The sequence below is a fragment of the Cicer arietinum genome, chromosome 6, assembly GCF_000331145.2.
Source record: "Cicer arietinum cultivar CDC Frontier isolate Library 1 chromosome 6, Cicar.CDCFrontier_v2.0, whole genome shotgun sequence".
NCBI lineage: Eukaryota > Viridiplantae > Streptophyta > Magnoliopsida > Fabales > Fabaceae > Cicer > Cicer arietinum.
The window spans coordinates 34,526,416-34,540,968 of NC_021165.2; the positions used below are offsets into that span (position 1 = coordinate 34,526,416).

At 34.4% G+C, this 14,553-nt stretch overlaps 1 protein-coding gene and 1 pseudogene across 1 annotated transcript in view; one reads left to right on the forward strand and one right to left on the reverse strand.

Annotated features, from left to right (window-relative positions):
- Window positions 1-1,660, reverse strand: part of LOC101514899 (DNA damage-binding protein 1-like) — a 4,629-nt gene extending 2,969 nt beyond the window's left edge. The window contains exons 1-2 of the mRNA XM_012712172.1: window positions 1,621-1,660; window positions 1,325-1,433 (exon numbers count right to left, since the gene is read on the reverse strand). Coding sequence (XP_012567626.1) covers window positions 1,325-1,433; window positions 1,621-1,660 — 149 coding nt within the window. The remainder of the gene's footprint in view (window positions 1-1,324; window positions 1,434-1,620) is intronic.
- A 7,348-nt stretch (window positions 1,661-9,008) lies between these two features.
- On the forward strand, window positions 9,009-11,591 carry LOC140920705 (uncharacterized; annotated as a pseudogene).
- Window positions 11,592-14,553: the final 2,962 nt, after the last annotated feature.

The following is a 14,553-nucleotide window of genomic DNA, read 5'->3' on the forward strand; positions in this document are numbered from 1 at the left end:
ATTCGGAGGAGCATTTAGAAGGCAGCCTGATAAAATTAATTTAGTATCAGTTGGGGACCTTTTTTAAAAAAATTAAACAGAAATTTTTTCTAAAAAATAGACATTACCCACGGATAAGCTGTAGTAAAAAATAATACGAAAATTTTTGGCAAAATTTAAGTTAGGATTGTATTTTTTTTTCATTACCCACGGATTTTTTAATTTTACTTACGGAATTACCGTGGTAATTAATTAGAAAAAAAAAATTTATTTTATACAACAATACACACGGTTTTTCCGTGGGTAACAATTAATTTATCCACGGATTATGATCCGTGGCTAATTTTCCGTAGGTATTGAAATGTTTTCTTGTAGTGTGTATTCGACTGCAAGATGGTGTAGTCGAATACGAGTGTTAAGTCAGTAGCTAAAACTAAACATCTGTATTCGACTGCAAGATGGTGTAGTCGAATACGAGTGTTAAGTCAGTAGCTAAAACTGAACATCTGTATTCGAATACGAGATAGTGTATTCGAATACGAGTGCTAAGTCAGTGGCTAAAACTGCACATTTGTATTCGACTATAACTTAGTGTAGCCGAATACAAAACCAAGTCAATGGCTAATTCAAACATCTGTATTTGAATACAAGAATGTGTATTCGAATACAAGCTTCAAAGTTCAAATAAAATTGAACATTAAAAGGATGTGTATTCGACTACACATAAGATGTAGTCGAATACAACTAGAAACAATGCAATTTTTCAATTCTGAAATGGTTCCAGATCATTGCATTTCTTCATCAAACCTCTAGGAATGATGGCCATTGATATGAAGTGATGTTTATGGACTGTAAATACCCCATAACATCAGTTTAATCGAAATGGCTTCCGCACAACTAATTTTAGAGATGGTGGTAGTAGCAATAAACCACCATGCTTCGTTGGAGAACACTATGACTTTTGGAAGATACACATGCAAGCATAACTTGAGGCACAAGGAGATGATATTTGGGATGCAGTAGAAAATGGTCCCTATATTCCAAAAACAGTCATCGACAATAAAGAAGAATAAAAAATTAAAGCTTCATGGACAGATGATGACAAGATGAAAGTGCTATTTGATAATAAGGCTAAAAGTATGTTACAATCAGCACTTGGAATAGATGAATTCTTTCGTGTGTCACATTGCAAAACGGCTAAGGAAATTTGGGATACACTTAAGTAACACATGAAGGAACTATTGAGGTAAAATGTTCCAAACTCAACACATTATCTCAAGAATATGAATTATTTCGAATGCAGCCCGGAGAATCTATTTTGGACTTACAGAAAAGATTTTCTCACCTGACCAACCATTTGCCGGCACTTGGAAAAATCTTCACTAATGATGAATTAAACCTCAAAGTGTTAAGATCATTAACAAGGGCTTGGCAACCGAAAGTAACAACAATTTCTGAAAAGAAAAGTTTATCAAAGATGTCTCTTTCTGCATTTTTCGGAAAACTTCAAGAACATGAAAACGAACTTGGAAGGTTAGAAAAGAATGAAAGTCAAGAAAAGAAGACCAAGAACATTGCCTTGAAAGCTGAATCGGAAGAACAAATCAATTATGAGAATTCAAATGAAGATGAAAACATAACCTTCCTCGTAAAGAAATTTGGTAAGTTTCTTAAAAACCATAAAACCTTTAAAAAGAAAGAATGTCCACACACTATCAAGAAAAATACTCTACAAAAGAAAGAATTCAAAAAGGCATATATAGCATGGGAAGACAACGAAGTCAGCTCATCTTCGGATTTAGAAAGTGACGAATGCGCAAATGTCGTCTTGATGGCATCACATCAATCCGACGAAGAAGAAGAGGTTAGTAACAAATACTCTCCTCATCATAATGAGACTAATGGTGAATTAATTATTGAATATAATGATGCTCAAAATGCAATTAAAGAACTACTTATGGAATGTAAAAATCTGTTTAAAATAGTGTCAACTCAAAAGAGACAAATTTCATCTCTTCAAGAGAAAACTGACACTATAGAAAAGGATTATGAGAAATTAAAACATAATTTTACATCCAATAAGTGTGATTCTCTTTCTTTCAAAGTTGTCCAATTAAATAGAGTAATTGAAAGATATGAAAAAGGTCAAGTTGGATTGGAAAATGTTTTAAATATGCAAAGATATTCAAATGACAAAAGTGGTCTTGGTTACACAAAATTTGATAAACCAAGTATAAATAAAACTATCTTTGTTAAAGCAAGTGACCAATCCAAAGAGAAAGTTATAATTATGCAAAGAGATCATCATTTTAAAGATAAAATAATTCAAAAGAGATATCATATACATACATATAAAAGTAAATATACTCCTACATGTTTTTATTGTGGTCTAAATGGACACGCCTAATGCTTGTCATTTTAGAAACTTTGGTGTTCCGAATGGGCATTATGTGTGGGTCAAGAAATGTACTAATCCTCAAGGACCCAAAGCACTTTGGGTACCTAACAAATCATGGTATTATTTTGTAGGTATGCAAACAAAGTACCTCTAATATGTGGTACTTGGATAGTGGATGCTCAAAACACATGACTAGTGACAAAACAAAATTTTCAGCTCTACGAAGATAACAACAAGGGAAAAATTCTAGGCATTGGAATAGTTGGTACAACCCCTTCTCCTCTAATTGAAGATGTTTTATATGTTGAGGGTTTAAAACACAATCTGATTAGCACCAGTCAGCTTTGCGACAAAGGTTACAAAATTGCTTTCAACAAAGATGAATGCATTTTCTGAAACAAAATATCAAATGAAACTCAGTTTGTTGGTAAGCATTTTAAAAACATTTTTATACTTAATCTTGATGATTTATCCTTAAAAATGAAATGTCTTATGGTAAGTGACAACAATGATGCATGGCTATGGATAATTTACTCTTGAATCAAAAGGTTATGTGGTCTACGAAGATAACAACAAGGGAAAAATTCTAGGCATTGGAATAGTTGGTACAACCCCTTCTCCTTCAATTGAAGATGTTTTATATGTTGAGGGTTTAAAACACAATCTGATTAGCACCAGTCAGCTTTGCGACAAAGGTTACAAAATTGCTTTCAACAAAGATGAATGCATTTTCTGAAACAAAATATCAAATGAAACTCAGTTTGTTGGTAAGCATTTTAAAAACATTTTTATACTTAATCTTGATGATTTATCCTTAAAAATGAAATGTCTTATGGTAAGTGACAACAATGATGCATGGCTATGGATAATTTAAATAAGTTAGTTAAGCATGACCTTGTTGTAGGCTTACCAAAACTGAAATTTATAAAGGATAAATTATGTGATGCTTATCAAAAGGGTAAGCAAACTAAGGTTTCATTTAAACCAAAAAATATCATATCAACCTCAAGACCACTTCAATTGATACATGTGGATTTATTTGGTCCATCAAGAACTAAAAGTCTTGGTGGAAATTCATATGGACTAGTAATTGTTGATGATTACTCAAGGTTCACTTGGACCTTATTTTTGACACATAAAAATGAAGCTTTTAAAGAATTTAAAAATATGCCAAACTAGTCCAAAATGAACAAGCAACCAAAATAGTATCAATAAGAAGTGATCATGGTAGAGAATTTCAAAATGTCTCCTTTATAGAATTTTGTGAAGAAAATGGAATCTTCCATAACTTTTCTGCACCAAGAACACCTCAACAAAATGAAGTTGTTGAGAGAAAGAATAAATCATTGGTAGAACTTGCAAGAACCATGTTAAGTGACTCAAGATTACCAAAATATTTTTGGGCAGATGCTGTAAATACAACTGTTATGTATCCAACCGAGTTCTAATTCGTCCAATAATAACCCAATATCTCTCACTTTCACATTTTTGGATGCAAGTGTTTTATGCTGAACAATGGTAAGGATAACCTTGGAAAATTCGATGAAAAAGCCGATGAAGGTATTTTTATTGGTTACTCATTATCTAGTAAAGCTTTTAGAATTTTCAATAAGAGAACTTTGTTAGTCGAATAATCTATGTATGTATTATTTGATGAAACTAACCCCTTGAAAGAGGACAAAATTATCTCTTATGATGATGATGACTTTATAAGTAATGATACACACAAAGACAATTAAGATGATCAACAAAATCAAGAGAATGAAGTCAGCAATTAGCAGCACGATCAAAATGATAATCTTCCTAAGTAATGGAGAACCCATAGAGATCACCCCATTGACAATATTATAGGTGATATCAACCAAGGAGTGACAACAAGGCTCAAACTCCAAGATGCTTGCTTAAATATGGCATTTGTTTCTCAAATAGAACCCTTCAACATTGGTGATGCACTTAAAGATGATCAATGGATACTTGCTATGCAAGAAGAACTAAACCAATTTGAAAGAAGCAAAGTATGGGAACTTATCCCTAATCTTGGAAATAAACACATCATTGGTACCAAATGGGTGTTTAAAAATAAACTAGACGAAAATGGTATAGTTGTTCAAAACAAGGCAAGGTTGGTTGCTCAAGGATACAATCAAGAAGAAAGGATTGACTTTGATGAAACATTTGCTCCCGTAGCAAGGTTAGAAGCAGTTCGATTATTACTTGCTTATGCTTGTTCTATGAATTTTGAATTGTTTCAGATGGATGTCAAGAGTGTGTTTCTCAATGGCTATATTAATTAAGAAGTCTATGTCAAACAACCACCTGACTTTGAAGACTTCAAGAATCCTTCGCATGTTTTCAAATTCAAGAAAGCTCTTTACGGATTGAAACAAGCTCCAAGAGCTTGGTATGATAGGCTAAGTAACTTCTTATGTGAACGGGAGTTTGAAAAGGGTAAAGTTGATAAGACATTATTCATTAAAAAAACTAATGATCACACTTTACTGGTTCAAATCTACATTGATGATATCATATTTGGATCAACCAATAATGAAATATGTGAAGAGTTCTCATTATTGATGCAAGGAGAATTTGATATGTCTATGATGGGAAAATTAAACAATTTTCTTGGAATCCACATTAAGAAACTCAAGAATGGCATCTTCATAAATCAAGCAAAATATTGCAAAGAGTTGTTAAAAAGGTTTGAGATGGAAAACAACAAAGAAAGTGCAACACCTATGGGCTCCAGAACCTATATAGATAAAGATGAATCTGATATTTCGATAGATATCTAAAAATATCGAGGTATGATTGAATCACTTTTATATCTAATGGTCAGCTGGCCATATATTATGTTTAGTGTCTGCTTATGTGCAAGATTTCAGGAAGATCCTAAAGAATCACATCTTGTAGCAGTGAAGGGAATTATGAAATATTTGAAAGGAACAACCAATGTTGGCTTATGGTATCCAAAGGGTAGCATTAGCAGTCTAGTTGGATATTCTGATTTTGACTATGTAGGATGTAAAACGGATCGGAAAAGCACAAACGGCTCTTGTCATATCTTAGGTAATGCATTAGTATCATGGTTCTGTAAAAAAACAAGCTTGTGTGGCCCTATGTACTGCTGAAGCAGAGTACATAGCAACAGGAAGTTGTTGCGCACAAATTCTATGGCTCAAACAAAAATAATATGACTATGTACTTGATCTCAGATGCATCCCACTAAGATGTGAATATACCAATGCAATCAATATCTCAAAGAACCCAATCATGCACTCTCGAACTAAACACATTGACAAGCTAAAGTAACATTTGTGGATATGCACAATCAACTAGTAGATATTTTCACAAAGCCACTACCTAAAGACTCATTTTACAAGATACGAAGAGAATATGACATTTTAAATGAAAATGATCTCTAATGCAAGGTAGTTATACTTTGTAATTCATTTCTTTTCAAGATCTAAAAACTTCACTTGATATGATTGATAAAATTGATTCTTTGATGTTTATGTGTCTTTGTATTTATGAAAATGAACTTTACATGTTGACTTCTTTGTGAAAAATTCGGCTTAAAAACAAATTTCTAATATCATAGCCAAATACACATTATACATATTCGAACACACGTTCCCAGAACAACTTGTATTCGAATACACCTCATATCTAGTCGAATAAACATTCCCATAACAACCTGTATTCGAATACAACCAGTATATAGTCGAATACAGGTTCACGTTTTTCCCTAATATAAAAGTTGTTTCACGTTTTTTAGGTCATTTTCTACATTTTCGTATTTGAATACAACCGTCCTTATCTTCATCTCTTCCAAAAATCCCGTCTTGCAACAAGTTACTCAACTATTATATAAACATACATTACATCTAAGATCAACCTTAACTCACAACGTTCATCTCAAAATCAAATTTCTCAAACCCAAAAACTTAGTTATTTTTTTAAATCCGAAAATCTCACTATCATCATGGATGCTCGCAAAAGAGGCTCAAGAACCAAGCATGTCGCAATGGGTCCTTCAAAAAGGAGAGCTAGAACCGATAATGTGGCCGATTTATCTCGTTTGCTTCACTCCCCGGAAGAAATTGATCGGTTCCGCACATACTACTCCGACAAAAGGCTCATTATTCCTAAGTATGGTACTCTTGATTCCTTTTCTGCTTTTAAATTTCCCGAGTTACTGAGGGTACAACATTTTGAGGAATTCATTGGTTATAACGGTCCTATTTATCTTGACCTAGTTAGGGTATTTTACTGTAATCTCAAGAAAGAGGGGTCTCAGTTAATCGCTCAGGTTAAAGGCAAAATAATTGAATTAGACACTCCAACTATTGGTGAAATATTGCAACTTCCATTTGAGGGTGAGAAATTTAGGCCAGGAAATTTATGTGACTGGGAAAACATCACCAAATATAATGCTTATGTCTCGTTGTTTCGGTTTGGCAAGGACACTATGGAACGAAAGAGATCACAGGCTAGTTCAGAATTTGGTCGGCAACGATACAGAGTTAGAAATCTCACCGTTGACTATAGAATCTTGCATTACTTTCTGAGTTATATTCTGGTTCATAAGGCTGAGAATTACTCTCAGATATCTGAATTTGAACTTCAGATTATGTATTACATGTTTGAAGGATATTCACTCAACTGGTCATATTTTGTCCGCCCCGTCTTATTTGCTTCCAAGGATGCTATTGGTTTACCTTATGCTAAGGAAGTCACTAGAATTTTGGATCACTTTAAAGTGGACTTTTCTGGCGAAGTCATGTATAAACCATCCAAGGACAATCTACTTGATTTAAGTGTGCTTCCAAGTATGAAAATCATGTGGAATGAACAGCTTCAGGCATATGTTCAAAAACGTGATATTGGCCAATCCTTTACTGTTGCCCAAGAGGAAGAAGATGCAGAAGCAACAGCATCTGATGATGATCATGTTTCTAACTGCATGGTCATGGACAAACTAAACTCTTTGCAAACATCCATCACTACCCAGTTTTATAACATAATACAATCTAATATTCTTATATTTTAAATACACATGAGAGCCTTTCATTTTAGCATATGCATCAAAAGGATTTTCAAAGTGTCAAAATATATAAATAATGTTTGAAAATAATACTTTTGATAAAATACAATCTTGTATTCGAATACAACATGTTGTAGCCGAATACAAACAAGTTAGTAGTTGATCATAGCATTTGGGCGCATGTTTTTAGCTTTTTAATTTGGTATTTTAAAAGCTCTTTATAGCTTAGATTAATATGTTTAGCTTGTTTCTAAACTTTGGGTCGAATTTGAATTATAATTTTATTATTTGCATTTTAATTTTATTATTTGTATTTTTACTCTTTCTCGCTCTATAGGTCATAACTTGAGCTATGGATATCGGATTGGCACATATGAGCAGGCGTTGGAAAGACAAAAATCTGAGCTATAACGTTTGTGTTGGAAGAAAATACCAATTACAAACTTTACTGGGTCTAAATTGCAGATTTCGTAATTTGGACCTTTGTAATAATTTTAATTAGCGGGTCACTTGTTTTTAAACCCTAAAGTCCAATATCAAGTACTATATATTGGCCGTTTTGTTTGTTTTCTAAAGACGAAAAAATTAGGATTCAAATTGCTACAAGAAATAAACAGTTTTAATTTCATGGAAAGCTAATTTTATAAGATTAATCCATGAGTTTAGAGTTTCATCAACACCTTGAGATTCATGTTACACTGTCAATTTCGATTCATGATTCTATTCTTGTTTATTTGATTATATTGATATTTTGATTGCTTAAATTGAATTTCAATAGGATTGATTAAATTTATTTGATAAAGTTTGGTTTCGGTCTCTAATTTAATTGACTTATAATTTTGCGACGCTTGATCGTTAATCGTAATATTTTGATGATTGTGATGCTTAATCCAATCAAAGAAACAAAATTCACATAGGATTGATTACACTTGTTTTATCAATTCTATAGTCAAATAAGAATATAATCACAAATTAGAAATTAAACTCATTGATAGAATTTGTGATAGGTCTAAAACTCGAATAAGTGGATTAGTCGTTTTGTTCATCTGTTAAATCAAAAATCTAAAAAAAACCATTTTAATTTCAATTTTCCATTCGGTTATTATTATTATTATATCAGAAGTCCTTGGGAAACGATTCGAGTTATTACCTCTATATACATTTTATCAGTTGTATTTGACTCGTGTGCTACAGCGGATCAAATTAGTGTCGTTGCTGGGGACTCTCTGATAATAATATCAACCCGATTTTCAGACGACTATCTCAGATTGCTCCGAAATTTTGCTAGAAAATCAGAAGAAAAAAAAAATCAAGTAATAGGAGTCCGTATAAGTCCCTTATACGAAAACGACGATCAAAATCCCAAATCCCGTCATTTAAATCCTTTTTTGAAATTTTCATATTCTCCAAAAAATCCAAACAAATTTTCGTTGCCTTTATTTGATTTTTAGAATTTTTTTTTTGGTATTTGTATATTTTTTGGATTTTATTTGATATGGTTTTCGATTTTTCACTTCAATTTTAGCATTCGGGACATTGTTGGAATTTTCAGAATTGTTATTTTGCATTGCATTGTTATGATGATACATGACTAAGGCTAGTTATGTGAATCTTCATTCTCTTGAACCTAAAATAGATTGGACATTTCATTTACGTCATAGACTTAATAGAGCTGTTAGTGTTAACGAGTTAGAGCCAAATACTGAAATTGACAACTTGTTGCAAAATATGGCTGATGCGAATAATAGAACCTTAAGACAACTTGTTGCACCTACTGTCAATTATAATGCATTATGTATCGCATATCCTGAAGTTACTGTACCATTTCAACTTAAATATGGTTTAATACACTTGCTTCCAAAGTTTAATGGTCTTGCAGGTGAGGATCCCCACAAACACTTGAAGGAATTCCATATTGTGTGTTCTACTATGAAGCCTCAAGGAGTCACAGAAGACCACATTAAGCTGAGAGCCTTCCCATTTCCACTCCAAGATGCTGCTTAGGACTGGTTATACTATCTTCAACCAGGTTCTGTTACAAGTTGGAATAATCTCAAGATATTGTTTCTAGAAATATTCTTCCTTGCCTTAAGAGCTTCTTCAATAAGGAAAGAAATATGTGGCATCAGGCAGATTGACAGGGAATCATTACATGAGCATTGGGAAAGATTTAAGAAATTAGTGTCAAGCTGTTTTTATCACCAGATTTCTGAACAATTGCTCATCCAATATGTTTATGAAGGCTTGCTACCTATGGATAGAAGCATTTTGGATGCTGCTAGTGGGGGATCACTTGTCGATAAGACCCCAGAAGTGGCAAGGGCTTTGATTGAGAACATGTCCATTAATTCTCAGCAGTTTACAACTAGAAGCAATTCAACAGTGTTGACAAAGGGTGTGAATGAAATTCAAGCTTCTTCCCACAAGAATTTAGAAGGAAAACTTGATGAGCTTACATCTTTAGTAAAAAAATTGGCAATAGGTAAAACCCAAGTAGTGGTCTGTGGTATTTGCACTTCTCTAGAGCATCCTTCAGATTCATGTCCTACATTGCAAGAAGATAGAATTGTTGATGCTCCTCAAGCATATATGCAACAAATATATGCAATCCTCAAGCCAATTATGATCTATCATATAACAGGTACAATCCTGGTTGGAGAAATCATCCCAACCTGAGATGGGGGAATTCATCTGCACAACAACAACCTAGGCAGCAGCAGCAAAATATTCCTCAACAGCAAAACAATGCACCTTCATTAGAGGACCTCGTTAAGCAGATGGTTGTCCAGAATATCCGATTTCAACAAAGAACAGATTCCAAGATTCAAAATTTGAAAACAAAGATTGGTCAGCTAGCCACTTCAATCAAACAATTGTAGACTCATGGATCAAACCAATTGCATGTACAGTCAGTAGTAAATCCAAATGCTCCCAATGTCAGTTCAATTACATTGAGGTCTGGGAAAGGTGTTGAAATACCAAAGGTACCTGAAACTGCATTGAAAATAACAAAGTTGGTGAGGATACCTTGATATCTGAAATTGTTGATATTGAACAAAATATACCACTTCCTTTTCCTCAAAGGGCAGTGAAAACTAAGAAAATGGACAAGGCAGATAGGGACAACGAGATCCTAGATACATTTAGGAAGGTGGAAGTGAACATTCCCCTCATTGATGCAATTAAACAGATTCTGAGATATGCAAAATTTCTAAAAGATTTGTGCACACACAATAGAAGGTTAAAAGGTAATGAAAGAGTAAACATGAGGCGAAATGTTTCAGCCATCATTCAACCCATGCCTCAGAAATGCAAAGATCTAGGAACTTTTTCCATTCAATGTACCATAGGCCATAGTCAATGTGAAAATGCTATGTTAGATTTAGGAGCTTCCATTAATGTTATGCCTACATCTATTTTTAACTCTCTTGCTCTTGGACCTTTACATAGTACATGTGTTACCATTCAATTGGCGAACAGGAGCAATGCTCGTCCCGCTGGACTTGTGGAGGATGTACTTGTTCGAGTTAATGAATTGATATTTCCTACAGATTTTTACATTCTGGACGTGGAGGGAGAGAGTAAGTCCAACAGGGCGCCTATCATCTTAGGCAGACCATTCTTGAAAATTGCTAGAACAAAAATTGATGTGTATGTTGGAATTCTATCCATGGAATTTGGTGATAGCATTGTAAAATTTAACATCTTTGATGCTATGAAACACCCCATGGAAGAACATTCTATTTTTCAAATTGAATTCCTTGTTGATTTGGTTGATGACACTTACCCCAATATGTTTGCTACTGATTTTCCTTCATTGTCTGGTTTTGATGATACTTATACTTGTGAATTATGTATAGATACTCAATTGTGTGATGTGTGTGCTGAGATCGAAGCTACCTTGCAGGTTGATCATTGTGCTGATATCGATATTTCTACTAACATAATTGATTTTGCAGACTTAGCTTCGGCCACTGGTGTTGTACCTTCCATTGAACAACCACCGACTATAGAGCTTAAACCACTTCTTGAAAATTTGAAATATGCATACTTAGAAGGAAGTGGCAAGTTACCTGTGATTATTTCAGCCATTCTTGTCGATGAACAGGAAGAGAAGTTGTTGCAGATTTTGAGAAAACACAAGAAGGCAATTGGATGGACCTTGGTTGATATTCCTGGTATTAGCCCATCCATGTGTATGCATAGGGTACTACTGGAGAACGGGGTAAAATCATTCAGGCAGCCCCAAAGGCAACTTAACCCATTAATTCTGGATGTTGTAAAAAAAGAAGTGACCAAGCTCTTGCAAGAAGGCATTATATACCCCATCTCTAATAGTCAATAGATGAGTCCGGTGGAGGTAGTCCCAAAGAAAACTGGACTCACAGTGGTTAAAAATGAAAATAATGAACTTATCCCGATACGAGTGCAGAACCGTTGGAGGGTATGCATTGATTACAGGAGACTAAACCGGGAAACTAGAAAAGGTCATTTTTCTTTGCCATTCATTGATCAGATGCTTGAACGGTGGGCTGGTAAGTCACATTATTGTTTTCTTGATGGTTTTTCTGGTTATTTTCATATCCATATTGCACCAGAGGACCAAGAAAAGACTATGTTCACTTGTCCTTTTGGCACATTTGCCTACAGGAGGATGCCCTTTGGCCTATGCAATGCTCCTGGCACTTTCCAACGCTGCATGATTAGTATTTTCTCTGACTTGATAGAAAATTGTATTGAAGTTTTCATGGATGATTTAACTGTGTATGGTTCCTCATTTGATGCATGCTTGAACAATTTAGATAGAGTTTTGCATAGATGTATTGAAACTAACCTTGTGCTGAATTACGAAAAATGTCATTTTATGGTTGAACAAGGCATAGTTTTGGGACATGTGATCTCTAAAAATGGGATTGAAGTGGATCCTACCAAAATTGATGTGATTTTTTATTTGTCTTACCCATCTTGCATCCGCGAGATTCGTTCTTTTCTTTGCCATGCAGGTTTTTACAGGCGATTTATCAAGGATTTCAACAAGATAGCTCTTCCACTATCAAATTTGCTGCAAAAAGATGTCAGTTTCACCTTCGATGACAAATGCAAGAAGGCGTCTGATTTCTTAAAGGCAGCACTAACCTCTACTCCCATAAATCAGCCACCCAATTGGACCCTCCCTTTTGAAATTATGTGTGATGCATCTAACTATGACGTGGGAGCAGTCCTTGTACAAAGAGCTGGTAAGGTTGTCAATGTTATTTATTATGCTTCTATGACTTTAGATTATGCACAGACTAATTATACTACCACTAAAAAGGAACTTTTAGCTATTGTTTTTGCACTTGATAAGTTTAGATCATATTTTTTAGGTTCGAAGGTAGCTGTTTGTACTGACCATGCAACTTTGAAGTTCTTGTTGAAGAAATCAGAACAAAACCGAGATTGATGCAGTGGATGTTGTTACTCCAAGAATTTGATTTAGAGATTAAAGATAAGAGTGGAGCTAAAAATTTGGTGGTCGATCATTTGAGCAAAATAGAAATAGATGAGGACCCCATCCCCATTCAAGATGACTTCCCTAATGAGAAACTGCTACAGTTGCGTGAGGTAACTCTTTGGTTTGCTGATTTAGTTAATTATCTAGTTGCTGGAGTCTTTCCTGCAGATGCATCCCAAACACATATACACAAACTTAAAAGTGATTCCAAATACTATGTGTGGGATGATCCATATTTGTGGAAATTCTATAGTGACCAGGTGATTAGGTGATGTGCTTCATTAGGCTCAATCCATTCTTCATTTTTGTCATGCCTCTCAAACTGAAGGATATTTTGGTCCTCAACGGACATCAAGAAAAGTCTTAGACTCGGGTTTCTTTTGGTCCACTTTGTTTAAAGATGTTTTTGAGACTTACAAAACTTGTGAATAGTGCCAAATAGCAGGAACATCAATCGCTCGTAGGAGTGAGATGCCTCAACAACCTATTCTTTTATGTGAAGTATTTGATGTGTGGGGCATTGACTTTATGGGCCCTTTTCTTGTATCTTTTGGTTATGTCTATATTTTACTAGCTGTTGATTATGTTTCGAAGTGGGTGGAAGCAATACCCACTAGGACTAATGATTCTAAAGTTGTTGCAGGTTTTATCAGATCAAATATTTTTTGCATGTTTGAAATACTCTAAGCCATCATAAATGATCAAGGCACTCATTTTTGCAACCGCACCATGGACGCTTTGCTTCGGAAGTATGGGGTTGTGCACAAAGCTTCTACATCTTATCATCCCCAGACTAATGGGCAAGCTGAAGTCTCAAATAGGGAAATCAAACAGATATTAGAAAAGATGGTGCAGCCAAACAGGAAAGATTGGAGCCACCGACTTGAAGAAGCTCTTTGGGCTCATAGAACAGCCTACAAAATACCAATAGGAATGCCCCCTTATCGAATTGTTTTTGGTAAGGCATGCCACCTCCCAGTAGAAATAAAGCACCATGCTTATTGGGCGGTCAAGATTTGTCACCTTGAGATGGAGAAAGCAGGTTTGGAGAGAAAGCTTCAATTGCAACAACTTGAAGAGTTTAGACTTGAAGCTTATGAGAACTCTCGCATCTATAAGAAGAAAACTAAGTACTTTTATGATAAGATTATTTCTAGGAAGAAATTTTCCATTGACCAAAAAGTTATATTGTTCAACTCCCGTTTGAAAATTATGGCTGGGAAACTTCGATCGAATTGGATTGGCCCTTTAGTTGTTACTAACATTTTTCCTCATGGTGCAGTGAAAATAAAAAATGAAAACACCGAGAAAATGTTCAAAGTAAATGGACAACGCCTCAAGCTATTCCATGAGATCTTTGTGCTTGAAGATGCTACAATAGAAGAACTCTCCTTGGAAAAGCTCACCTACACTGAAGTTTAAACAGAGAGCTCCCTTTCCTTACTCTTATTTTATACTTGTTACTTTCATTGAGGACAATGTGTAATTTAAGTGTGGGGGTATTATTTAGGATTTTATTTGTTATATTTCAAAAAAAATAAAAAATAAAAAATAAAAAATAAAAAATAAAATAAAAAAAATAAAAATAGACATTGCATTGCATGTTTTTTCATCAAATTTTATGGTTGTAAATGTTGA